This window comes from Diabrotica virgifera, chromosome 4 (genome assembly GCF_917563875.1).
Source record: "Diabrotica virgifera virgifera chromosome 4, PGI_DIABVI_V3a".
NCBI classification, from domain to species: domain Eukaryota; kingdom Metazoa; phylum Arthropoda; class Insecta; order Coleoptera; family Chrysomelidae; genus Diabrotica; species Diabrotica virgifera.
In genome coordinates, this window is record NC_065446.1 from 260,074,111 (window position 1) to 260,100,187 (window position 26,077).

The window sequence follows — 26,077 nt, forward strand, 5'->3', positions numbered from 1 at the left end:
CTAATTAATGGATCGGTCTCAAATTTTGAGGGTTTGTTAAGTACCAAACTACCCAACTTTGGGTGAAACCCTAAAGTTAAATTTAGTAAAAGTTATTAACAAATATCGATCATCATTTATTTTGTAATTTGCGAAGTAACGAATTGACTTTTAACATTCAAAAATCGGTATTTTGAAGCATTTTCAATGTTTTATGAAATCAAATTTTGTTATCTTATATCAACTATTTAGCTTTTGAATGGGGTGCAAAAAATCGAGAAAATCGCGTTTTTTGCACTAAATTGTTAATAATTAAAAAACGGACGCCAACTCTAGGCAGGAAGCAGGTAGGTTTTCTTCCTATAGGTCTAAAATAACTAAAAAAGTAGTCAGCTACCTGGATCTTTGAGTATCCTGAGAAAATCCTTATTTCTCTCTCTGGACTACAATACGTACTACAATATGTCATTTTCTATTGTCGAGTAGGGACTATTATGTTCCTGGATAGTTATCCAGTTTCATCGGCTGTAATTTGTTTTATTTTTACAATTTTATAATGTAACTTTTAAATCAAATCCGACCACTGTTTGGTTCTGGGGCTATTTAGCAAGTAAAAAAGTTCACTGAAGGTGGAAGGTCCCAAAACGTTCGTTCTAAACAGTTCTTATGTAAACCCTTCGGATTTTTAAATTTTAATTTCTAATTAAAAAATTATATCAATTAAAACAGGAGTTAAATAATTTTTCACTTTTAGATATAAGCTCTCAGGATTCTTTTGTAATGACTTATTTTCTGAATTGCTCAATACAAATAATTCTGCCTACAATTCAACCCATATATACATAAAAATTCGCACTATTGCACTTTTCGTATTTACCCACAGTCTTTTTTAACACATAGATTCCGCTAAAGCTGGTTGGGGAGCAGAGTAGGGTCCGGCCCACGGTTGGAGATTCTGCAAGGCGCTGAGCGCCGTGTCTCCAGGACCGGGCTGAGGGGGTGGTCCTTCGCTCATGTAGCCCTTCGATAGAGCTTCAGCTTGAAGCGAAAGCATCAGTCTGTTTGCCGCTTGTCGCTCGGCTTCGCGTTCTTCTGCCGTCTGTCGTCTGCAACAAAAAAGAACTCGTAATACAATTATTTACATTTACAGGGATACTAAGAACTAATATATCTATTCTATTGGTCCACACTGTATACTTTACCTGTGAGTGTATTCTATATATCGTTTTATTAGGTATTATACAGGGTGTCCAGAAACTCTCCTGAAAAACGAAGACCGGATCTTCCTAAGGACATCAAAATGCACATCAAAGAAACATGAAACGTAAATCACGTTTCATGGAAATAAAACACTGCTAAACAAATAGACGTCCGGCCATTTATGAAACTTTCCGAAAATAAAAATGTGTTATGAGCATGAATCACACTCGTTTCATTGGTAGGCGGACTTCAAGATTTGTTTAGCCGTGTTTAATTTTCATGAAACGTGTTTTACGTTTCATGTTTCATGTTTTTCGTTTCACGTTTCGTTGGTGTGCGGCTTGCCTTAGAGAGCTAGAGCTCTTTGAATTGTCTTGTAATTAGTTTTTTTAAAGACCTCCAATGGGTATAAAAAAATAATCGATTTTTATTTTATTCCCATTCAAACGAAATAAATAGAAATACTAGTCAGAAAAACCTTATTGTCGTTCGTTTATCGTCGCCACTGCAAATGCATTTGTTAAAATCTTTCAATAATCAACACTATCACCTCATATTACTCACATAGTAACAATTAAAAGGCTTAAAACTGTAACTTTCCTCTTCCGCCATCGATTTGGTCTTGTCGTGCTTAAGTAACGCCGCATGTACCTTTTAATAGTCGCCTTCCTTAATTTGATTGTATTGTTTCATTCATGATGGAAAAGTGTTATTTTATAAGTGTATACATAGGTATTTAACCTGTCTTATATCCTGTTACTTAGCGTGAGTCAGCCGCGACGTGGTGACATGGTTTGCTGATGTGATTTACATGAAAGCTTTTTTACACTTTAGGAATCCGATATAGTGGCTATAGTGCCATATAAATAACTAAAAGGTTTATTTATGCACCCTTATAAACCGATAAAGAAAAATTGAAATATTTTTTGTCGCTCAAATACTTTATATATCTTTACTCCATAATATCACTCAGAATCACGGTTAATTAGCTATCTAAAGTATCTTCTTAGTTTTATACAAAAATGTTCGCTTTTCTGCTCTTTTTATTTTTTCCAATATTCAAGATTATATTATTATTGTAACAAGAAAATTTAAATAATTGTTAAATTCTGCGTTACTGGTTTATGCTGTGCATAGTATATAGAGATGCATTAAGTCAAACTAGTTTGATTTTATTCAACAAACTTGACTTGACTTGAAAACCAAACTTTTTTTGTAAAAAAGTTTGACTTGACTTGATTTCAATATCTTTAGGTTTGACTTGAAATCAAACTTCTTCAAACAGTTTGAAGTTTGAATATCATATTGCGCAACGTGTTTATTACCAATTCTAATTGAGAGCGTACCGACATTTGTTTTGACTTATTTGGATAGGTCTGAATCTGCTACTATGCAAATTAGTTTGCAGGTTATATTCTTAAAAAGTATATGCTTGGCTTGTTTATTACGTTCGTTTTGAAGTATATGCTTTGTGAAATAATATCTGAACCTGAATATTTTTCGTCTTAGAATAAGTACCAGATCAAATTGACTCTGATTTTGAAGGTATTCCCAGTGCAAAAATTAAGAGAAAAATATCTGCATACTTGTATTATGTAAAAATAAAGAACAGCGTTATAAAATGACAAATAGTGAACTAAATCTTTAAGATGACATTGCAAAGTCGCAAAAAATTCATTAAACCTACTCTATCAAAAATATAATATTTTGTTGTTCCTTCATAAATTTTTGTTAAAGGGGCCGTTTAAGTATTACGAAGCGCAATTTTTGAAGCTCTTACAACCACTTTATCCCATCTGTATCTTTTCATCTTTTGTTGTGAAGAAAGGTCCAGCTATTTATTGCAAACATGTGTTACGGTGCTTGATCTGGTTAATACAAATTTTAAGATTTTTTCACTTAAATACTATTGTCCTATTGTAACATGGGCGGAGCGTGAGGGGCCAATATAATACAATCCAGGGGTTCTATGTAAAATATAAACGAAAGTTAAAAAGTATTGCGTTACGTAATACTTGAAAGGTTCCAAAGTAGATTAAATTACACTGGGTGTGATAAAAAACTATCCAACAAATTATTTGTTTTAATCTAGTAACACTCAAATATAAAAAAGTTATATCGATAAAACGAAACTTGCCAGCAAGCAATTCTAAGCATACAGAAATCATTTTCAAAAAATTTACCCTATTTTGATTATAATCGCTTCCTGTATCAAGATACTTTTATGTACTCATTGTATTATTAATTTTCTTATCTTAATTATCAACTAACAAGTCAATCTCGACAAAAAAGTATACTGACTAAATAAATTATTTTTCAAACTCTTTCAAACTAGTTTGACAAACAGTTTGAATTTTCAAACCTGTACGATTGACCAGTTTGACTTGACTTGAAATAGAAGGATTGACTTGAGTTTGACTTGAAATTAAGTCAAACTCAAGTCAAGTTCAAACATTCAAGTCAAACTTGTGCAACTCTAATAATAGTATATCGTTCATCTTCAGTGCCTCCTCAGTTTTCATCAACTTCTAGATTATCATTGGCTTTAATTGTTTTTTATTTTCTCGTGTATTTTCACAAAATATTAGACCAGTCATGTATTCCATAGTTCGCGACAGACGGGATTTTTTCCACAATTAATACACAACCATAATCCTGGTTCTATGAGTTATTTGGATTTAAAGTACCTATATCAGTAGAGTGCTAACCTTACTGTAGATCGCCTGCTCCTTTCCAAGAAAGATAAAGAGAAGAACATGTTTCGTTCCACTGCCGTCCATGATTTTGATTTTGTTGTAGTTAACCATGAGTCCACTTAACACTTTCTGTCTTTAATAAGTTAGGAATTTCTTCTCAAGTAGAGGTTAGAATTGTAGTGTCGTCTGCGAAACAAAAGTTAGATATTTTGACACTGCCTAGGTTTAATCCTCCCTCCCAACCATCCAAAAATATGCATATTATGAATTCTGTATAGATGTTAAATAATAATAAGGGATATGAAACGCATCCTTGGCGAACTTCCTTCTCCAAAGTGTATTCGTCAGATAGGCATCCGTCCATTTGAATATATGACAAGTTATCTTGGTACAGTATGTTAATAAGGTGAGTCAAGTATTTATGTACTCCCATTGTCGTCAGTATGTTCCATGGTTTGTCTCATCTAACATTAAGGTCTTTGTATAATCAACAAAACATATAAATATTGGAATCTGAGATTCTCTGGCTTTTCTATGATGTTTCTTACATGAAGGATTTGTTGTCTAGTCATCATCATCATCACACATCCAAATTTGTCCACTGTCGGACATAGGCCTCCTCAAGATGTCTCCACCCTTCTCTGTGCAGCTGCAATCCAGTTTGTCGCTATTCTTTTAATGTTGTCGGTCCTCTTCATCTCCAATTACTGATAATTGTTTTTTCTAAATGCCTTAACAACTCTGCTTAAATGCCTCAACAACTAAGGCCATTGGCATGATACAGTTGATTTCGCAATCAGGGATTTCGCCAACATATGGAAAGCCAAAGAATACACCGTTTCTAAAAGAATTGGAGAAAGAAACAAGTCTCGCCTCCAGCACAATCGAGAGAATAAGGCGAAATAAGGAGCGGTACACACCTTATCTGGAGCAGGAGAAGAAAAAGCTAGAAGGAAACTCACGCATTCCACCTATAACCTCCTGTGAAGAAGAATAAAGGCAAGAACATAGTTAAGAAAACAGTGTCAACTAAAAATAGTGGTGACAGTGCGCGATTAAATTTTGTAGACATCTCGATTTCTTCTGTAGACACACCTACGCCCCCGCAGGAGGTAATGCCCGTGCTACCGATAGCCTCTTCACCGAGCTTACACAATTCATAAGTCCCTAGTACAGGGGTGGCGAACGTGCGGCCTTAAGGCCGCATGTGGCCTTTTCTTGCCCAAGTTGTGGCCTCTTCATAAATTAAAAATTATAAAAATTTTACAACACTAAACGATAAAAAAAGTTTACGATACTAAAAATACCATTAGTAAGCATTTATTCAAACAAAAAAATTGTTTCAAATACCGTTCAATTATTGGAAGGTACGCCACTGACTAAGAAGGAAATGTCACATTCTATCTGCTATCACCTCGATTCCTTCCCCGCGCCTATAAACTGTTTGGCTTCAAATTTCGGTGAACAAAGAGTAGAGCATGCCTAGTCCATCTTTATTTATACGTCCATGAAAACTATCCTCGCAGTTGCATAAAGGAACGCAGCCAAGTAACGTCGAGACAACGAAATTGACGGTGTATAACTGTATCAACTTTACTAAATGTTGTTTATTTTTTGAATAAGGTAAGTTGTAAGATAATATATATTAGAAACATCGAACAATGTTTTCTATTGTATTGTAGTAAAATACGGGTCAATTAATTTTAAATTTTAGTAATCATTGCACAATTTAAAAATTTTTATCAGTGGAAGAATTATTAATATAATTTTTTTTCTGTGAAAGCAAACTTATGTAAAAAAATGTGGATTTTGATTTCAGTCCAGGGCCCCCAGTTTTGCTAAAAATATTCACCCTGCATCAACAAATAATTAAATTTTTTGAAGAATAAAAGAAATATTGCGATTTATCAAATAAAGAATTTTGTAGAAATGCTGCCTTTTTATGTGACATGACAATGAAGCAAAATGAATTGAATTTAAACTTGCAGGGAAAAACTAAATATATATACGAAATGTGGCAAAAAATTCAAGCTTTTTGAAAAATACTTTTATTCTTTAAATCTTTACTAAGTCGATTAGAAATTTCTAAAAACATTTCCCACAATTATCGGAAATTATGATGGAGCAAAATTATTCCCCTCAAAATTTGGATGAGTATGTTTCTGTTCTGGATATATTAATTGAAGAATATAATAAAAGGTTCTCAGATTTTGAAAAACTTGTTGTCACACTTAAATTAACTTTCGAACCACACCTTGTTGGTATCGACGTAGCGTCCAAAGAATATCAAATGGAATCATTTGAGATAGGAGAAGATAATATCTTTAAATCACAATTCGATTCAAAAAAAGTTCCTATTGAAATATGGAAGACTGCAGTTAATTATCCTCATCTAAGACAACACGTACGAAGAATTCTTTCATGTTTTGGAAGTACATATTTTTGCGAGGCAAAATTTTCATACATGACTCAAATTAAAACCCGCCTAAGAAGTCAAATAAGTGATGTTCATTTGGAAGATCAACTTAAATTACGTACTACGTCAATTGAACCAAATATTTCTTTTTTGTCATCCAATAAACAACCACAGAGATCCCATTAAATTTTCTGGATCGTAAAATGAAATGTCAAATTTTTTGGAATTTATTAATTGTATGTCATTTTAAAAAATAAACTATTTAATTGCAAAGAAAATGATGTATTTTAATTTTGCATATAAATCCCTTTAATTAAATCGTATATACATGATGCGGCCTTCTCAAAAATGGTAAAATGAAAATTGGCCTTCTAATATAAAAAGGTTCGCCACCCCTGCCCTAGTACATCTAGGGGGACATATATCGGGCAATAATAGGTCAGCAACGAGCCGTCAGATGTTGCCTCCTCGTCAAGTCAGTCGACACCACAAGTATAGTGTGATGTGTAGTGTTGAGTAAATGTCTTGTTACTTAGTAAAGTCGGCTTCATTGTCTTTACAAAGAGACGCTTATTGTATCCGATCGTCTGCAGTTCCCTAGGTGAGATTCGAACTCACAATTCTTGGATCCAAAGGTAGGCTCTCTTACCACTGAGCCACAGAAGAGGGGTAATTAATTGAAATTATAGATGTATAGAAATAAAAATTGTTTATATAATATAACTTGTTTCGCTAACTTTTTATTTCTGTTCTCAATACAAAGTAAAATGCGGTCGAAGAACTCTTCATTTCATTCAGATGAAACACATATGGTTGTCAATTGGCAATTGCTGATCCTCCCACATTATTATATGGTCTGGTAGGTCTCAAAATACACCCGAAGGCAATTTTATATTATATAGTTTTGTTGATTGTCCACGTCAGCTGCGGTTGTTTTCTTTAATGCCACAATTTAAGATGTATTGATTTTTATATCGTCGCTACGTTAAACCTTGAAGAAGACAACAGTTAATTGGAATGGCAGTTGGTGCCTGTAGAAGAGAATTAATAGTATGTTGTTGTGATGAAAGACTAGGATAAACAATATATCAAACATTTAACAGACATATTTTGTGTTTTGACCGTTTATCAACCATACATATAGAAAATACTTGTTTTTTTTTAATTTCTTCGATTTTAACCTTTCCAGTTGACTCTGTGCATAATTTTAGTATGTCTGTTAATAACGAATTATAGCAGTACTATACTGGAATTAAGGTACAGTATGTAAACACAATGTAATGTATTTATAGTACACCCTATTCCACGAACATACGCCTGTTTTGGATGATTTCGACAACGAATATTTTACTGTGCAAAATAAGAAGAACGAAAGTAAATTGCAAATTACATTGTTGTTTGTTAGAATAATTATTAGCGCCATTTACTTTCGTACTTCTTATGTTGCACAGTAAAATATTCGTTGTCGAAGTAATCCAAAACAGGCGTATGTTCGTGGAATGGCCCATAGTCAAGTTGTTTGTTATTGTGCAAAAGTTTACTTTTTCAAAGTCTCCTGGGTTTTCCTATAGTTGAAAAACGTTATATGAATTAACAAAGCTGCTCACAAAAAATTCAAACAAACTCAATCTCCTGTAGATTATTGAACGCTCTAGAACTAGAACTCTCAGAGAAAAATTAATGAAAAGGGAGCAAAAGCAAAACAACAGCCATTGCCCGTGTTGCTTTGGAAAGTTCATTTGGACAGCGTCCAAGGATATTCTGGGTCTCCCTATGCTTCTTTTTCCTTGAATTTTTCCCTGCATAATCAATTGGAGCAAGTTTTATCTCTCTCCATGCGTAATATGTCCGAGATATTCTAATTTTCTTGTTTTGATGGTATTTAAGATTTCCATTTCTTTATTCATCTTTCTTAGAATCTCCTTCTTTCTGACGGGTTCTGTCCACGATATTTTCAGAATTCTTCTGTACATCTACAGCTCGAATGATTCTAGTTTTTTCATTGATGATTCAAGGTCCAAGCTTCCATTCCATAAAACGTAGCATCTAGCCAACCTAACTCTTTGTTCCAACAACTTCAAATCTTTTGTGCAGAGCACTATTTTCATTGTGTTAAAATTTGCTCTAGCTTTTTCTGCCCTGATTTTGATTACCTGGAAGTAATTAGCTGTGGAGTTGATCATTATTCCAAGATATGCATATTGTTCGACTCGTTCGACATTGGATCCGTTTATGAAGAGATTCTCGTTATTTCTTTGAGTTTTCGATATTTTCATAAATTTTGTCTTCTTGACATTCATTGTTAGACCGTATTCTTGTCCAAACTCCGCTATTCTTGTCACCAGCCTCTGAAGATCCCCAATATTTTCGGCTAAGCTGACAGTGGCATCTGCATTTCTAATGTTGTTAATGGGGACTCAATTTACCTTTATTCCAGCTATTTCATCCTCAAGAGCATTTTTCAAGATCTCTTCTGAGTAGGCATTAAAAAGTATTGGCGACAACACGCATCCCTGTCTCACCCACGTCTGATTTAAATTTCCTCTGACAGCTGACCGTTAACAGGTACTTTTGCTCGTTGCTTATAGTATAAATTCGATATAATCCTGAGGTCATTGTTGTCCATCTTCTTTGATTTTAGGACTTGCATTAATTAATAAATTTGTTTTGGAATTAAATGAAGTGAAATTAGTGAAAAAAGATCAAGTCTATGTTAACAAGACTGTTAAATGATATATATCAATGAGGAAGGATTTCACAAGTTCAGTCTTTATTTCTATAGGAAAAAAAAATACCAACGTAAACGAATGTGTACATTTCATGTTAATAAGCTTAATAAGACATCTAAACATTCTGCTAATTAAAAATAATTCATTATCGATTATATAGAAAATGTAGCCCTGTGAAGTTGGCACCTCTAAATACGATTTTTTCAAAAAATTTTTCTTTTTTTTTAATTGTCCATCAAATGTCCACTCTTGTCCAGTAAAAAATTTTTTTTGTCCACCTTTTGTTTACGAGATACTAAAAAAGCGTGAAATAAGGCCCAACACCCCGAAGTCAAAAAAACGTCGTAAAAACTGATACGTTTGATTGTCCAACTGTTGTCCACACTTGTCCAAGCATTTTTTTTAATTTCAATTTTTGGCATTTTTGCTAACAAACAATGATTATTGCTAATTTAAATAAACAAAAGGTGGAAAATTAAAAAAAATGCCTGGACAAGTGTGGACAACAGTTGGACAATCAAACGTATCAGTTTTTACGACGTTTTTTTGACTTCGGGGTGTTGGGCCTTATTTCACGTTTTTTTAGTATCACGTTAACAAAAGGTGGACAAAAAAAATTTTTGCTGGACAAGGGTGGACATTCGATGGACAATCAAACGTGAAAAAAAATTTCCAAAAATTCTCATTTTTTGGCATTTTTACTACTTAACAAAAGATAATTATTGCTAATTTAAATAAATAAAAGGTGGATAATTAAAACAAAAGCTTGGACAAGTGTGGACAACAGTTGGACAATCAAACGTATCAGTTTTTACGACGTTTTTTTGACTTCGGGGTGTTGGGCCTTATTTCACGCTTTTTTAGTATCTCGTAAACAAAAGGTGGACAAAAAAATTTTTGCTGGACAAGGGTGGACATTCGATGGACAATCAAACGTGAAAAAAAAATTTCAAAAAATTCTCATTTTTTGGCATTTTTACTAACAAACGATAATTATTGCTAATTTAAATAAATAAAAGGTGGACAATTAAAAAAAATGCCTGGACAAGTGTGGACAACAGTTGGACAATCAAACGTATTAGTTTTTACGACGTTTTTTTGACTTCGGGGTGTTGGGCCTTATTTCACGTTTTTTTAGTATCTCGTAAACAAAAGGTGGACAAAAAAAAATTTTACTGGACAAGAGTGGACATTTGATGGAGAATTAAAAAAAACAAAAATTTTTGAAAAAATCGTATTTAGAGGTGCTAACTTCACAGGGCTAGAAAATGTGAAATAGATGGGACAAGGGAAGCAATGGGTTTTTCTGTTCTATTAGGAATATGTAGAGATCAACGGAGTAGCGAATGGATACTCTTATACGATTAATATTCACAGTAGAATAAGGAATGAGCGTGAGGAAGATCAAGGTGAAACGCAGTTTGAATTTAGAGGAACTAGATTTAGGAGCTAGAGAAGCACTTTGCTTTTGATGCAGAAATGTTGAGATCACGTAAAGATTTATTTCGAAAGCATTCGATACAGTACCTCTTCACAAATTAATTATTAAAACATTAAGAGCTAAAAGAGTTGATAGTCGTCACGTCCTTCAGTATCATTGAAAATTGATCATTCGTATTGTATTGTCGCCAGTATCATTGATATTGGCATCAAACAGCGATCATTCGTATTAATGGAAAGTCGACAGAAGAATGTAAGATCCTAAAGATCAGGCATGGTTGTATGCTGTCCCCCTGTTAGCACGTACTTAGAAGGGCACGTAAAGCGGTCGGTCCACCCGGACGCATCTAAACATTCCGTATATATATTTGGACCATAGGAGTTTTCTATTGGTTCGTTGCAGCACGCGGTAATATTTTAACCAATAGGCGGCGAGGTTCCAGATGCATATACGGAATGTTAGTCGGTCCCAAATTCATATACGGAATGTTAAAATATCGTACACCGAAAAAGATAAGTTTTTTTAGAGTCTTTTAAAAGGAGATTGATTTTAAAATACTTGTTACTGTATTAATAAATAAAAATAAAACAATTATAGTATTTCGAATATTATTTGGTGCGAAATTCATATGCGGAATGTTAATCATTCGTAGACCAAAAAATAGGACTTTTTATTAATTAGTTAAAGGAGATTGATTTTAGAATACCTATTTTATTAATGTACTATTAAAGAAAATTAAAACAATGATTAGGTACCTATTTGGTGCGAAATTCATAAATGGGATGGTATAGATTTGAGAGACATATTTCTTTATTTGACTAAGGTTTCGCTTTCTCAGAATTTTTAATGACTTGCACGTGTTTCATTCACAGTCATTTGTTTCGAGCTTCTGTCATGTGTCACATAATATTAATATATGTACGACATACGTTATTGGTATATACAATAATACAAAACAAAAACATATGACGTAGATATATTAATATTATGTAACACATGACAGAAGCTCGAAACAAATGACAATCGATGAAAAGCCCTATATATCAATTATGATGTCACTACCTGTATCATAATGAACTTTATTATGATACAGATTTTCATTAAGATACAGATTTTTAACTAATAGGGCTTTTCATCGATTGTCAGTTGTTTCGAGCTTCTGTCATATGTTGTATAATCTTTGTAATATAATAAATATACACGGATTATACGACATATGACAGAAGCTCGAAACAACTGACTGTGAATGAAAAGCCCTATAGAATCGCGATATGACATTCGCGATAAAGGTGGCACACGCGCAGTAACCAATGGCGAGTCAAATACATACGCTTTGACAGTTCTCAATATGTAAACAAACTGTCAGACTGACAAACTACTTAATTTGTTTGCGTTACAAAATTAATAAATTTGAATATATTTTTTTTGTTTATGATCATAGAACAAAAATCGTGTATACAGCTTGCATTTAATTATCATTATGACGCTCGTACTCTATACGAAACTCGTTTCGTATCCTTTATACTTGCTTCATAATGACCATCATTAAATGCTCATTGCATAATATACTATTAAAAACCAGTCTCATTTTAAATGGTTTTAATAAAAATCGTCTTTTTGTTCTACGAATATTTAGCATACCGTATATGAATTTCGCACCAAAAAACATTCGAAATAATATAATTGTTTTATTTTTCTTTAATAATAGAGTAACAAGTATTTTAAAATCAATCTCCTTTTAAAAGTCTCTAAAAAAACTTTTTCGGTGTACGATATTTTAACATTCCGTATATGAATTTGGGACCGACTAACATTCCATATATGCATTTGGAACCTCGCCGTCTATTGGTTAAAATATTACCGCGTGCTGCAACGAACCAATAGAAAACTCCTATGGTCCAAATACATATACGGAATGTTTAGATGCCACCCGGACAAGCGTGCATTAACACCAAACACCAGTTATCTGAAACAGTGTTAAAGATGCAATTGGCAAGGAGACAATCCGAAGGGATCTGCCCCTGAAAAAATGTCATAAGATATTATATATGTATATAACAGCGCTACAGGCCTTAGAGGCCCTTGGCTTCGATAGTCTTCTAAATTCTTCCACTTTTTCCGGTCCTTCACTTGTTCTCTCCAGTCTCTTGTACCCATTTCTTCTGTCAGTCCGGACGGCATCCAACCACTTCCTTCGTGGTCTCCCTCTTCTTTTCTTCCCTTGTTCTCCTGCTAACAGAACTCTTAGGACGTTTCTTTCTTGTGGCATTCGTGAAACATGTCCCAACCATCTAACTCTCTGCGCCCTGATTTTCTGTGTTATTTTGGGTTTCTTATATATCTGCATTAGCTCCTGGTTTGTTCTTCTGCGCCATTCCCCGTTAACTTCCTTGATACCACCAAAAACTTTTCTCAAGATTTTCCTCTCCCAAATCTCTAGCCTTTTTTTCTTGTTTCTGATTCATGGTCCAAGTTTCACATGCATACATCACCGTTGGTCTCACTATTGTCTCGTAAGTTGGAATCTTGGCTGCTCTAGACACGTTTTTGGCCTTCAACAGTGGGTTTAATGATCCTACTGCTTTGCTAACTTTCAATAGCTTTTATCAGCCGTTTATCAATTTCTCTCTCTTCATCTTCTCTATTTGTAACGGTTACTCCAAGGTACTCAAATTCAGTTACCTTCTCAAATTTATACTCTCTGTCATTCGTCGTTAGAGTGATCCATTTATTTTCTTCTGCATTTTCACCTCTCATTTTCATATACTTGGTTTTTTCTTGGTTTATCGTCAGGCCATATTTTCTAGCTTCTATGCAAAACCTATGCATTGTTGTCTTTTGTTGAGAATCGTACCGCTTGTCTGGATATTGACTCCTCTAATTATCTTTTCCAGTACTAAGTTGAATAAGTCTGTTGACAGGGGATCTCCTTGTTTTAATCCTTTATTGACGTTAAACTGAGTTGAAAGACTACCTTCGATCATGACTTTGTTGACTGTATTGGTTATCGTCATTTTAACTAATCGTATCAGTTTCTCTGGTAAGATATTATTATTATTAATGAAGATGATATCACAAGAAGAAGAGGACTAAATGAAGAAAATTGACAAATTGGGTAAAAAACGTCTCTTTTTTCTGATAATTAAACGAAGGTCTTTTCCTCGATTATTGATTATTTTGCATAACCATAATCTTTTACGTGCAGTTCTCCCCCTCTAACCCTTCCCGAAGGGTTGCTGCGAATGGAGGAAAATGGAGGTGGAGGAGAACATTATCTAAATAGCGTTAGGTGTTGATACAATGAAGCTTTCATAATTAATTAACTCCATAATTAAACTACGCGGGTGCTCCGGTAATTAGTACCCTTATTAGGGATGAGCGGAATATTCAGCGGGCTAACACGAAATGCTGCTGGGCTGGAGGCCGAAACGACAGAATCGGTTTAGGGGATAAACACGGGATACACGGTCAATACAAAAGCGTTTAAGTATAATTAGCGAAAGGAATATTTATGAAGGGTATGTAGGTTGGTTTTTAGTTTTTGGCTTCGTTTTTGAAGTTATACTTCTTTAGGCTCGATTGCGAAAAAGTTGAGAGTGATTTTTGAAGTTATACTTCTTTACCGGCGATAGAGGGTGATTTTTTTATATGTTAAAACCTATCAGCCCGGCGCATGCGCATTATAACTTTGTTCTGATTGGATGTTCAAATGACATGTCAAAAATTATCCGATATGGCAGCTGTGGTTTGTAGGTAAAGGTAAAGGTAAACAAATGTATAATATATTAGTTTTATTGTTGTGAGGACAGAAACAAAAAAGTTTATAATATTGTAGTGACTTTTAAATAGTTTTTAAAAGCAACAGGTACGTAATAATTGTTAATGTATCATGGGTATAAACCTACCTATTTGATCTGCCAAAATACATAGTATGTAATACTTTTATTTATATAATTTGATTACCATCAAAATTTCTATCAATATTCATCTAATATATTGTTTTTTACTCTATGTTTTGTTGTATTTTTTCAATTCTAAATCATTTCAATTCAAAATTAAAATAATTTGATCAATTTTCAAAATATCAAAATATCACAAGTTTAATCCGTTTAGTTAGTCGATCTTCGTAAATAATGACACATAGTGTCCGTGGCTAAGCGGAAAAGGCGAATGAATTCCAATACCAACCGCTCTTATCAGCGCTGGTTCGAGTCCCAATAGAAACTTTCTTTTTTGGTTTTTTTTAATACGTTTTATGATTGTAAGTATATTTATTATATAATTGTATTTTCAGAAAATACGTATTTAGTTAAAAAAATTTTTCGACAACTAATGTTCAGACATCATTTGTGGCTTGTTTAATGTGTTTGTGTGTGTTTTATTCTTTTATTATTTTAATTTTTGGCACTGTTCTAATAAAAATGTTTGAGAAGTAGTAAGTATAAATTAGTTTAATATTTAAACAAAATATAAATAAAAAGTATATTAATTTCGTTTAAATCATATAATAGAAGTATAACTTCTTACGTGCGTACAAAGTACACACACATTCTTTTTTTTTTAAACCGACACACATTGGTCCAAAAACCCGAAAAGCTGGCCAAAAGTAAAAAAAAAATTAACGTTTCGAGAATATTATTACATTTTCTAAAAGAGAATTAAATTACCTATTTAGTGTTGGCAACCCTAGAGCTATATCTCCTATATCTGAATTTCAAATTCAGTTCAAAGTTGACCTTCGTACTGAACAAAAGCGCAGTTAAGAATAACGAATATTTTATACGCAAAGTCTTGTGTGTGTATCTCAAAAACGAAGTGTGCAAATTCAATTCTGCAAAATCGAGAATATTCGTGGAGCCATCTTTAATAAAAGCCGATAATATCAAAATATTTGTATATGTGTTATATTTAGTAGATTTTAAGTTAAAGTTAAGTAATAAGAAAGTATATACACTCACCGGCACAAAATTCCGCCACTCAAAATTTTTGATTAAGTTTGACAATTTATAACTTTATTATTTGGGCTCCGATTTTCAAGATTCTTGCACCAGTTTGTTGGTACATGTATATTGATATCGTTTGGAATTATTTCGGTAACACAAAAATTTTGCTTGCATGACATTATACAGGGGTGAATGGAAGCGTTGTATTTTCTCCTAACTTTAAAAAATTCTATGGAAAAATGGAAGAGCTGATTTTGTTACATGGTCCTGTCATATTATCCTGGAGGCATCACTAAAATTTTGTTTTTTGAATTATCCGAATATCTCTTTTCTTGTAAGAGCTGTACCATTTTTTGTAAATAAAAACACTGATGGACTCATAAAATATAGGTTGGATTGATAAGATTAGAATGGCCCGCATGCAGCCCAGATCTCAATCGTAGTGAGAATTTATGGGGTGAATTAAAAAAAACTTTTCGGCGTCATCCTAGGCCTCCAGAAAATTTAGTACAGTTATGGCCCTGGTAGAAGAATATCGCGCTATTCCTCAAGCAAGGATAGCACATCTTCATTCGATGCCACACAGATTGCGATCAGTCGTTGCCGCAAAAGGTGGACATATTAGCTATTGAACTGTTTTGTTTTGTTGTTAATTTTGTTTTGTTTTGTCAATTTTTGTGCGTTTGATATGTTTAATTAAAAAACCTTTAAAGAAGTGTTTTTATTTACAGCTCTTACAGAAAAACAGATATTAGGATAATTCAAAAAACAAAACTTTAGTTATACCTCCAGGATAATACAAAAGGAGTATGAAACAAAATCAGCCCCCCAATTTTTCCACGGAATTTTTTAAAGTTAGAAGAAAATACAACGCTTTCATTCACCCCCATATAATGCAATCTAAGCAAAAATTTTTTGTTACCGAAATAATACCAAATTATATCAATACATGTACCTACAAACTGATGAAAGAATCTTGAAAATCGGAGCATAGCTAAGAAAGTTATAGATTGTCAAACTTAATCAAAAATTTTAGGTGGCGGAATTTTGTGCCGGTGAATGTATTTTGAAAAAATTAAATTTTCAGATAGCCAAATAGTTATGTATTCCATCGAATTCCAAGACGTTTCTACAATCATCTTTTAGCTTATATTTCGCTCTTTAAGAGTAAAAAAAAATTAGCTGCCACTATCTGCCCCTTTGGTCTTGCTAGAATTTTTTGTACAAGCGTTCTGCGCTATGTGTTTCAATATGAATCGTTAACAACGCAGAATAAACAGATCATGCCGCAACCTTCAAGTAGTTGTTATGACTGTAGATCTTTAGTTATTTCAGTATGGTATTGTAAAATCGTAGATAAAAGGGTCAGGTGCAGTATTGTTAAAAAATAAAGTAAAAATTAGTTTTGACTTTCAAATGATTAATAATCGAATTAGGCATTCCAAATCACGTGATATAATATGGCTGCTGGATGGCAAAACTGTCATCCATAGGCGTATCCAATTATTAAACCACTTCATATTTAATTTGCGATCACAATTTCACAGATTTCGCTACACAATGGCATCCGCCATTTTGTTTTCGATTCGATTTCGGATTCGTAATCAGCAACCACAAAAACCCCCGGATATCAAATTTCGACGGTATTACATACATTTAAAATACATAAACCCGCAATATTACATCCGCCATTTTGTTTTTTGCAATTCAGACTTCAGATTCGTAATTAGCGACCTCAAAAACCCCTGGATGTCTAATTTCATGCAAATCAAAAAACGGTTTCATATTTTGGCCATCTTTTCGGGTTTTTGGACCACAGTGCGACAGTATGAACTACGCGCACAGAGACAATAATTATGAAGTTAGTTGCTAAATCTTTCAAGTTGGAGCGTTGGCTATCAAATTGGTTATACATAGTAATTTTGTTGAAGGCAGCTCGGAAAATGGATGCAGAGGATATGTTAAACTATTCTCTCAGGTCTCTAAGCCGTGACGTTCGTCTTCGACCTGGCCCTCGTCTTTCGTTTACCTTGCCTTGTATTATTAAATGAAGTAAATTATATCTCTCTGGGTGTCGTTTAACATGGCCATAAAGTTACGTATGTATATAGTAAATATATTTATTATAATTTGTGTGTCTTTGGATTTGTCTTCCGATAAGTATTACAATATGATGAAACAAAAATTACAAAGTAATCTGTCAAAATAATTAATAATGGTATAAATCTTACCACCATAGCACACTAACGTACACGGTTGTCGGCCGATAACCGTAATCAAGCAGTGTTACTGTGGTTATTTTTGGATGGGTGACCGCTTTAGGAACACCTCATTTTGTTGCCTTGCTTTACGTTTTTTTAATTTTTGGTATTGTTTTAATAGCATTTTTTGGAAAGTAGTAAGTATTAAAATTAGTTTAATCTTTAAATAAAATACAAATAACCTGTTGAAAGTATATTTATTTCGTTGAAATCGTATAATAGAAGTATAACTTCTTACGTGCGTAAAAAGTACATACACATTTTTTTTTTATTTTAGTTTTTAATAATAATAATAATTTACTGCATTTGCTGAAACTGAATAACTGAATAGCATTAAAAGATTGCTATCAAACTGGGACTTCTCCAAACGGACCATCGCGCATATTATCAATACATTGCTGAGGGTAAGCTCGAGACAACTACAAGCTATACTGGTACCGGACTGTGCTCACACTTTGGCACATCATAGACCAGATCCCATACTTAAAGTTAACTCATAGTTAAAGTCATACTTAGGTTAATAAATTAACGGTACCAACAAGACTAATTATTGTTCTGGCGATACCTAAACTAACAACAATAACCTGGGTGCTAAATACACTGAAAAGATCGCCAAGTAGGTACAGAGATCTAAAAGATCTCAATATGAAGACAACGAAGAATGAAGTATACCCAGACTACTATCATTGTTTGATTTGCGTGTATAGATATAATGCTATGTGGAAATGCGATCAATGATTGTCCCCGTTTAGGATTTAGTCCTCTTCAGGGTTTGTAGTGAATGTATAGTGTTGGCAGCAAAAGCAAACAGTCCGAAAAACACACTGGGGCAAGCGCCGTGTCCTGGTGTTTTTGGATCCTGGGTTATGCCGGACGGTGGTGTCCAGGAGGCTAAGAAGTCAACAGAGAAGAAAGTTTGATGGATTGTTGTTGGTTCCATAGACATTTACGTGTACTGTCCGTGCTTTGCTCTCGACCAGTCTCCCTAGAAACCATTGTACAACGACAGGCGAACCTGCGTCCCTCGTCGGCGGTCAGGAGGTGGCTTTGAGCGCGGCGTGGACAGTGTGCGTTCGAGTGGAGAAAATAGTTGCGGCTATTTTCTTGGGACGAACAGGTATAATTGTGCAATGAAGTTGGGAAACCGCAAAAAACCAACTTCTCCCTGTTCGGGGTAGGGAAGAGGAAATGTTAAAGGTGGGTACGGTAGGCTAACGGGGTAGCCTCGAGGATGTTTTCGTACTCCACCGGGAGTTCGTCAATGCATGTTTGCATTAGAGCGGACGGTAAATTAATCTTTTTGCGTTTGGGCTTTCGGTGGAGTACGTGGCCGGAAGATGAACAGGAACATTTGAGAGATTCGTGTGTGTCGGAGGGGGGCCGTTGATTACTTTGATTGTGAAGTTCCTGTTCAGAGAGTTTATTCTCTCGGTGATTTTGGGGATGTTCGAGATGTTATGGATTTCGTTTGAGGGATATCGCCAGTGCTCATAGTTACATCTACTCAAGATTCTACGTTCAGCGCGCAACAACCACTCTTGTTTTGCTCTAGCGCAAAGAGAGTAGAGGCAAGATTTGTACTCCATGACGGGTCGAATAAAGGTCTTGTAAGTGTGAATGAGAGTCTTCTTGTGTGTCTTATACCCAGACAATACCTATTATTCTCTCTACTACTGCATTTATTCCGAAGAACTTCCTAGAAACTATAAAAAAGATGGGTCTGAATGAACGTCTCTATTAAAACCATGCAGAAAGTTGTACTACTCTCGACCAGATGTGTACGAAAATTTTTGGGAGATACCTAATCTACGTACCTACTCCTACCAAGTCACCTAGGGCTCGATAATATGGAAAGAGTCCCGCCAGAGCTCAATCCCTTTGATACTGTATGTATCTGGGATGAGTGAATTTTTCCCTTAGAGGGAGTGTGAGCCGTATGGCTAAATATAATAGTGTATCGTATATTTGCGTAACTGACAAAACCGTAGGTAATCGTTATAAATTACAAATTACAAATACATAAATACAAATAATACAGGGTGTAACAAAATTACAGGTCATAAATTTAATCACATATTCTGGGACCAAAAATAGTTCGATTGAACCTAACTTACCTTAGTACAAATGTGCACATAAAAAAGTTACAGCCCTTTGAAGTTACAAAATAAAAATCGATTTTTTCCAATATATCGAAAACTATTTGAGATATTTTATTGAAAATCGACATGTGAGATTCTTATGGCAGTAGTATCTTAAGAAAAAATTATAGTGAATTTTAGACACCCCATAAAAGCATTATGGGGGTTTTGTTCCTTTAAACCCCCCAAACTTTTGTGTACGTTCCAATTTAATTATTATTGTAGTACCATTAGTTTTTTTTTCTTTTTTTTTATTAACCCCACGTTTATTACAATCTACCTATACAATCTAAACCTAAATGTTTAGGTAGATAAGAGACAATAAGTAATAGGACTGACAATAATTAGGAATGACATGTAGGGAGGCATCCAGTGATGCACCCCTTTTTTAAAACTTAGCCTACAACACTGACTATTTCTGACATAAACTTATACACATTAATTTAGTACCTATTGTTCACTTAACTCTAACGGAACTTTTCGTTTTAACCTACGAACAGTACGCGGTTTATTCACTAAATTTTTTGCTAACACGTTTGGATGCACTTTAAGTTTCTCTGTATGTTTTTTCGCGCACTTTTTGATGTCATCTTTGACGTATGGTAGTCCGGCGTCCCGATGGATGGCTTCATTGGTTATGAACCATGGAACTCCTAGTATTGATCTCAATATTTTGGACTGAAATCTTTGTATGATTTCAATATTGGAATGTGCAGCGGTTCCCCATAATTCTATCCCATAAGTCCACACTGGTTTTAGGATGGATTTGTAGATTAATATTTTATTTTCAGTTGATAGTTTTGATTTTTTGCCCAACAGCCAATATATGGTTCTTAACTTATGACCCAGTTGTTTTCGCTTAGTAAATATATGCTTCCTCCAGTTTAATCTTCTGTCCAAGTACATACCTAGATATTTGACTTCATCCCCTTGTGGGATTCCTTTACCGTTTAAGTATACAGCCGGACATGTTTCCCTACGTGTGGTAAATGTTAGGTGTAGCGATTTGTTTTCATTAATTTTGACTCTCCTTTTTGTCAGCCATTGTTGAATTTTATTTAGATTATTTTGTAAGATTTCTGAGGCTATTTTGGGATTTTTGTTCGATGATAGTATTGCCGTATCATCCGCAAATGTGGCTGTAGTGATATGTGTATCTGTCGGTAAGTCAGCAGTGAATATAAGGTATAATATAGGTCCTAGTACACTTCCTTGGGGCACCCCAGCGAGAATTTGTTGTATGTTTGTGTATTCATTCTCATACTTTACCTGGAAGTTTCTGTTGGTGATATATGACTTTAAGAGTATATAGTACATAGTATCAGTACCATTAGTTAAACACGATGTTTTAAAAACTTTTTTGCCTCCTAGTACTTTTTCGAAAAGTCGAGTTTTTATCGAGATATTTTGAATATTTGTCAAATCCACCACATATTTGTATATGGTTAAGTACGATTATGGTAATAATATGAAAATTTATTTATGATTTACATTTTTAGGTATATTTTGAACCATATTAAAAAAGAAGCCACATCTCGATAAAAGGTGCCTTATAGTAAAAATACAAAGAGACAAAAAAGTTTTAAAAACACTGTGTTTAACTAATGGTATCGCAGTAATAGTTTAATTGGAACGTACACAAACATTTGGGGAGTTTAAAGGAACAAAACCCCCATAAAATTTTTATGTAAACATATTCAAAAAGAAGCCGCAACTCGGTAAAAACTGCCTGATCGAAAAAATACTAAGAGCCAAAAAAGTTTTAAAAATATTGAATTTAACTAATGGTACTACAATAATAATTTAATTTAAACGTACACAAAAGTTTGGGGGGGTTTAAGGGAAGAAAACCCCCATAAAATTTCTATGGGGTGCACAAATTTCACTATAATTTTTCTTTAAGATGTTCCTGCCATAAGATTGCCACAAGTTCATTTTCAATAAAAAATCTCTAATAGTTTCGATATACAGTAGAGCGTCGATTATCCGAACTAATTGGGGGACAGGGATGTTCGGAAAATCGGTTTTTTCGGATAACCGAACTGTATTGATAGAGCCGTACATATTTATCCACAGGTGAATGAAAGCCATATATTTACAGACCTACATACATATATGTGTATCTTTAATGACAAAAAGGATAATAATTATTAAACAAAAAAGTGCAGTCTTAGCAACAAAATAAACATTGTTTAAGCGTTAATTACTAACGCTTGGTGAATATTACTAATGGTTAAGTGACAAGTTGAGAGTTCGGATAAGCGGTCGTTCGGTTGATCGACGTTCGGATAATCGGCGCTCTACTGTATTTGAAAAATCGATTTTCATTTTGTAACTTCAAAGGGCTGTAACTTTTTTTATGTGCATATTAGTACTAAGGTAAGTTGTGATTTAATTTATGACCTGTATTTTTGTTACACCCTGTATAGTCCAGAGAAATAAGATTTTTCTCGTGACACATCGCCCTCCAGACCGAAACCAAATTTTTTGAGTACTGTTGTATGGACATCTATAATAATAACATAAGGTATCTGCAGGTAATAACGCCAGGTTGGTAATATCGCCAACTCGTGATTTCTCAGAAAGTATGTTTGTTAAATAATAAATGGCAACATGGATATGTTCCTCATAGTATTCTAAATCACGAGATCATGTTTGCGATTACCTTAGATTCGCCAGCGGTGTTTATGACAGTTGAGTATCAGTGTTCGGTGTAGAAGGAGTACCGTTTATAATTTTACATCTTTTGTTTTATTAGATTGGAGCGGCGTTATTGATGAGTAATATTATTTGCTTTTAGTGATTTGTACTTTGTTTCCTAAGAAATAAAATGATGCATTCAGATTTTTAAGATAGTTTTGCTTATCGTCGAAAACCAAATTACAAACAATTTATGTGCATGTCGGTAATATCGCCAAGTACAATGGATGGTAATAACGCCTTGGCGTTATCATCCCTTCTTGGAGTTTTGGTTGCCTTGGCAACTTTCTCCAGATACGTCCAAGGTTGGAAAAATTAAGTCATCAACAAGCAACAGTGATTCTGATGATATAGAGTTAAGTGAGATGGAAACATCAGATGAAGAAAAACATGACACTTCATTTTCAGATACGCTAACCACTGCAGATTATGGTACAAAAAGGTTATTGTTCTTAAATACTTACTTATTGTTATTTTTCAGCAAATATATCATTTTGAAGTATGATGTATAATGTTCAATTGTTAGACCGTATTGCATTCGAAATAATAGGTTGGCGATATTGCCAACACGGGTTGGAAATATCGCCAAAGATGACTTTTTTTTTAACTGTCCAGTAAATGTGTAAAAATACCCAAATTATTTTTTTAGTGGATTCTACGTAATTTCAAGTAGTTCATTGAACAGCTGAAGTTGTGACATTTTTTTTAATATGACCCACTATCCAACAAAAAAATTCTAAACCTTAGCTTGGCGATATTACCTTCAGATACCTTATATGTTTCCTGCATCCGATTTTGATGATATACATGGTTGTTATAAACAAATGAAGATCAAAAAACGGTAAATCTTCGCTTTTTTCGTCTATTACTAAAAAGTGAAGCATTTTAAACGAATTTGAGAGTAAGAAACTCATAAATTATATAAAAAGCTTCAATATGGCGTTCGCTGAATATATCTATCCTTATTTGTTGCTTATAAAATTACAAAATAAGTCAATAATTTTGAGATTTTATAAATGTTCATAACTTATGTAAAAATTAAGTTAGAACCTTCTTATTACACGGAATGCTGAGACTTGTTGTCCTTAAATTATATTTTAAATATCAAAGCCATTGGTCAAATAGTTTAAAAGTTATTTAATTTGTTTATCCCAAATTCATTTTTTTTGTAATACTTTCTTTCTTTCTTTCTTTCTTTCTCCCCTTCCTTATACCCTTTCTGGTGTCGGATTTGGGTTTAATTTAGCTACATATTCACCCATCTCTTCCATTCTTTTCGGTCCTGTGCTATTAGTTTCATTTCTTCTAGCGTTTTCTGTTTGATTTTTCCTGCTTCTACTATTTGCTGTATCCATTTTTTCTTCGGCCTGCCTTTTTTTTTTTTTTGTAATATTCCTTGTTTCGTGAATTTTCCTTGCTAGTCTACTAGGTTTCATTCTCATCAGATGTCCATACCAGTTTAATTGCCTCTTTATTATTTTATTCATTATTGGTTCCTGTTTAGTTATCCCTCTTATTGTCTCATTTCTTATTCTATCCCATTTGGTCTTTCCGGCTATAGCACGTAAATGTCTCATCTCAATTGCATTTATCCTACTATTATGCTTTTTCTGTAAAGTCCAATTTTCGCTTGTATACAGTATCGTCGGTATCACAATCGTATTATATATTTTAATTTTTGTTTCGTGGGACAATTCTTTTTTCCTCAGAATTGGCGCTAGTGCGTAGTACAGTTTATTTGATTTTTTAGTTCTGTTTGTTATTTCGAGGTCTATTTTCCCATCATTGGTAATAATACTTCCAAGATAATCATATGCTGTAACTATTTCCAGTTGAGTATTTTTGCATTTTATAATTACTTCATTTTCTTCCTTTTCGCCGATGACCATTATTTTACTTTTCTCGATGTTTATTTCCATTTTTAATTTCTCTATTTCTTCTGTCCATATATTTATGAGTTTTTGCATTTTTGTCACGGAATCTGCTATAAGGACTATGTCATCCGCATACAATAGGGCTTCTATTTTTATTGGCTGTAATCTTTGGTATCCTATTGTTGTCTGTATTTGGTTCGTTCTTTCTCCAGTATTTCTAGTCAATTCATTCATGACTATTATGAATAGTAGCGGACTAAGACTGTCTCCTTGCTTGATACCTCTTTCCCAATTGAATTCTTCAGATCTTTCTCCTGCTATCTGTACACGTCCTTTTACTACTCCGTATATATTTTCAATTATTCTTATCAGTGTACTTGGTACTTTCATGTTCTGCAAGCATTTCCATATAATTTGTCTTTCTATAGAGTCGAATGCTGCCCTTAGATCTATGAATGCTAGAATGAGCTTTCCCCCCGAGTCAATACTTCTTTCTATTATATTTCTAATGATGTAAATGTTATCGTTTGTCTGTCTTTCTGGTCTAAACGCTGCTTGTTCTTCTCCCAGTTCTTTTTCTACCTCTTGTCTTAGCCTCTTCTCTACTATTTTCGTGTATATTTTAAAACATACCGATGATAAACATATTGCTCTATAATTTTCGCAGTTGACGTGTTCTCCCTTTTTGTATATTGGCACTATAAGGTTACTTTGCCAGTCTTTTGGGTTTTGTAATACTATAAGTCAGAAAATTATGAGGTTGCAGTAACACTTCGGACAGTTTATGAAAGAAGAACATTTATACTATTACCTTAATTAAAAAAAAATGACAGTAATTTTAAAAAGTGTAAAATTATTTTGCAAAAACATGTCGATTTTTTGCTTACTTATAAACAATTAGAATAACTTTTTAACCGTTACCCGTAGAAAAATTATTTTTTCATATTTAGAAATAGTGAATTTGTATACACCTCTAGAAAGAAAAATAATTGCCCTAGGACAATTAGGGACGAAGTTAGCCCCCCCTTTTTTAATTCACATGTTCTTGCAAAATAATTTTGCAATATTTAGAATTATTTTTTGTCATTTTTTTTTAATTGAATTAATAGTGTAAATCCTCTTCTTTCATAAACTATCCAAAGTATTACTTTAACTTCATCATTTTCTGACTTATGGTGTTGCAAAAAAAATTATTTTGGGATAATCAAATTAAATAACTTTTAAACTATTTGACCAATTGCTTTGAAAAGGGTATGATTTAAGCATCAAAAGTTTCAGCATTCCGTGCAATAAGAAGGTTCTAAGTTAATTATTACATAAGTTATGAACCTTTATAAAAACTCAAAATTTATGATTTATTTTGCCATTTTCTAAGCAACCAATAAGGATAGACATATTCAGCGAACGCCATATTGAAGTTTTTTATACGGTTTATGAGTTTCTTACTCTCAAATTTGTTTAAAATGCTTAACTTTTTGGTAGTAGACGAAAAAAGCGAAAATTTACCGTTTTTTGATCTTCATTTGTTTATAACTATGTATATCATCAAAACCGGCTGCAGGAAACATATAGGTCATTATTATAGATGTCCATACTACTAAAAAAATTTGGTTTCGGCCTGGAGAGGGTTGTGTCATCAACAGGATATTTTTTTCCTTATTTCTCTGAACTAAATTTCGTGTAAATTCTGTGCAACGGTG

The 26,077-nt window shown here is 33.6% G+C and overlaps 1 protein-coding gene across 1 annotated transcript in view; it reads right to left on the reverse strand.

The window, feature by feature from the left end:
• Positions 1-507: 507 nt before the first annotated feature.
• Positions 508-26,077, reverse strand: part of LOC114325680 (T-cell leukemia homeobox protein 3) — a 173,818-nt gene continuing 148,248 nt past the window's right edge. Inside the window, exon 3 of the mRNA XM_028273813.2 lies at positions 508-1,085. Within this exon, the coding sequence (XP_028129614.1) occupies positions 869-1,085 (217 nt within the window). The 3' untranslated portion in view covers positions 508-868. The remainder of the gene's footprint in view (positions 1,086-26,077) is intronic.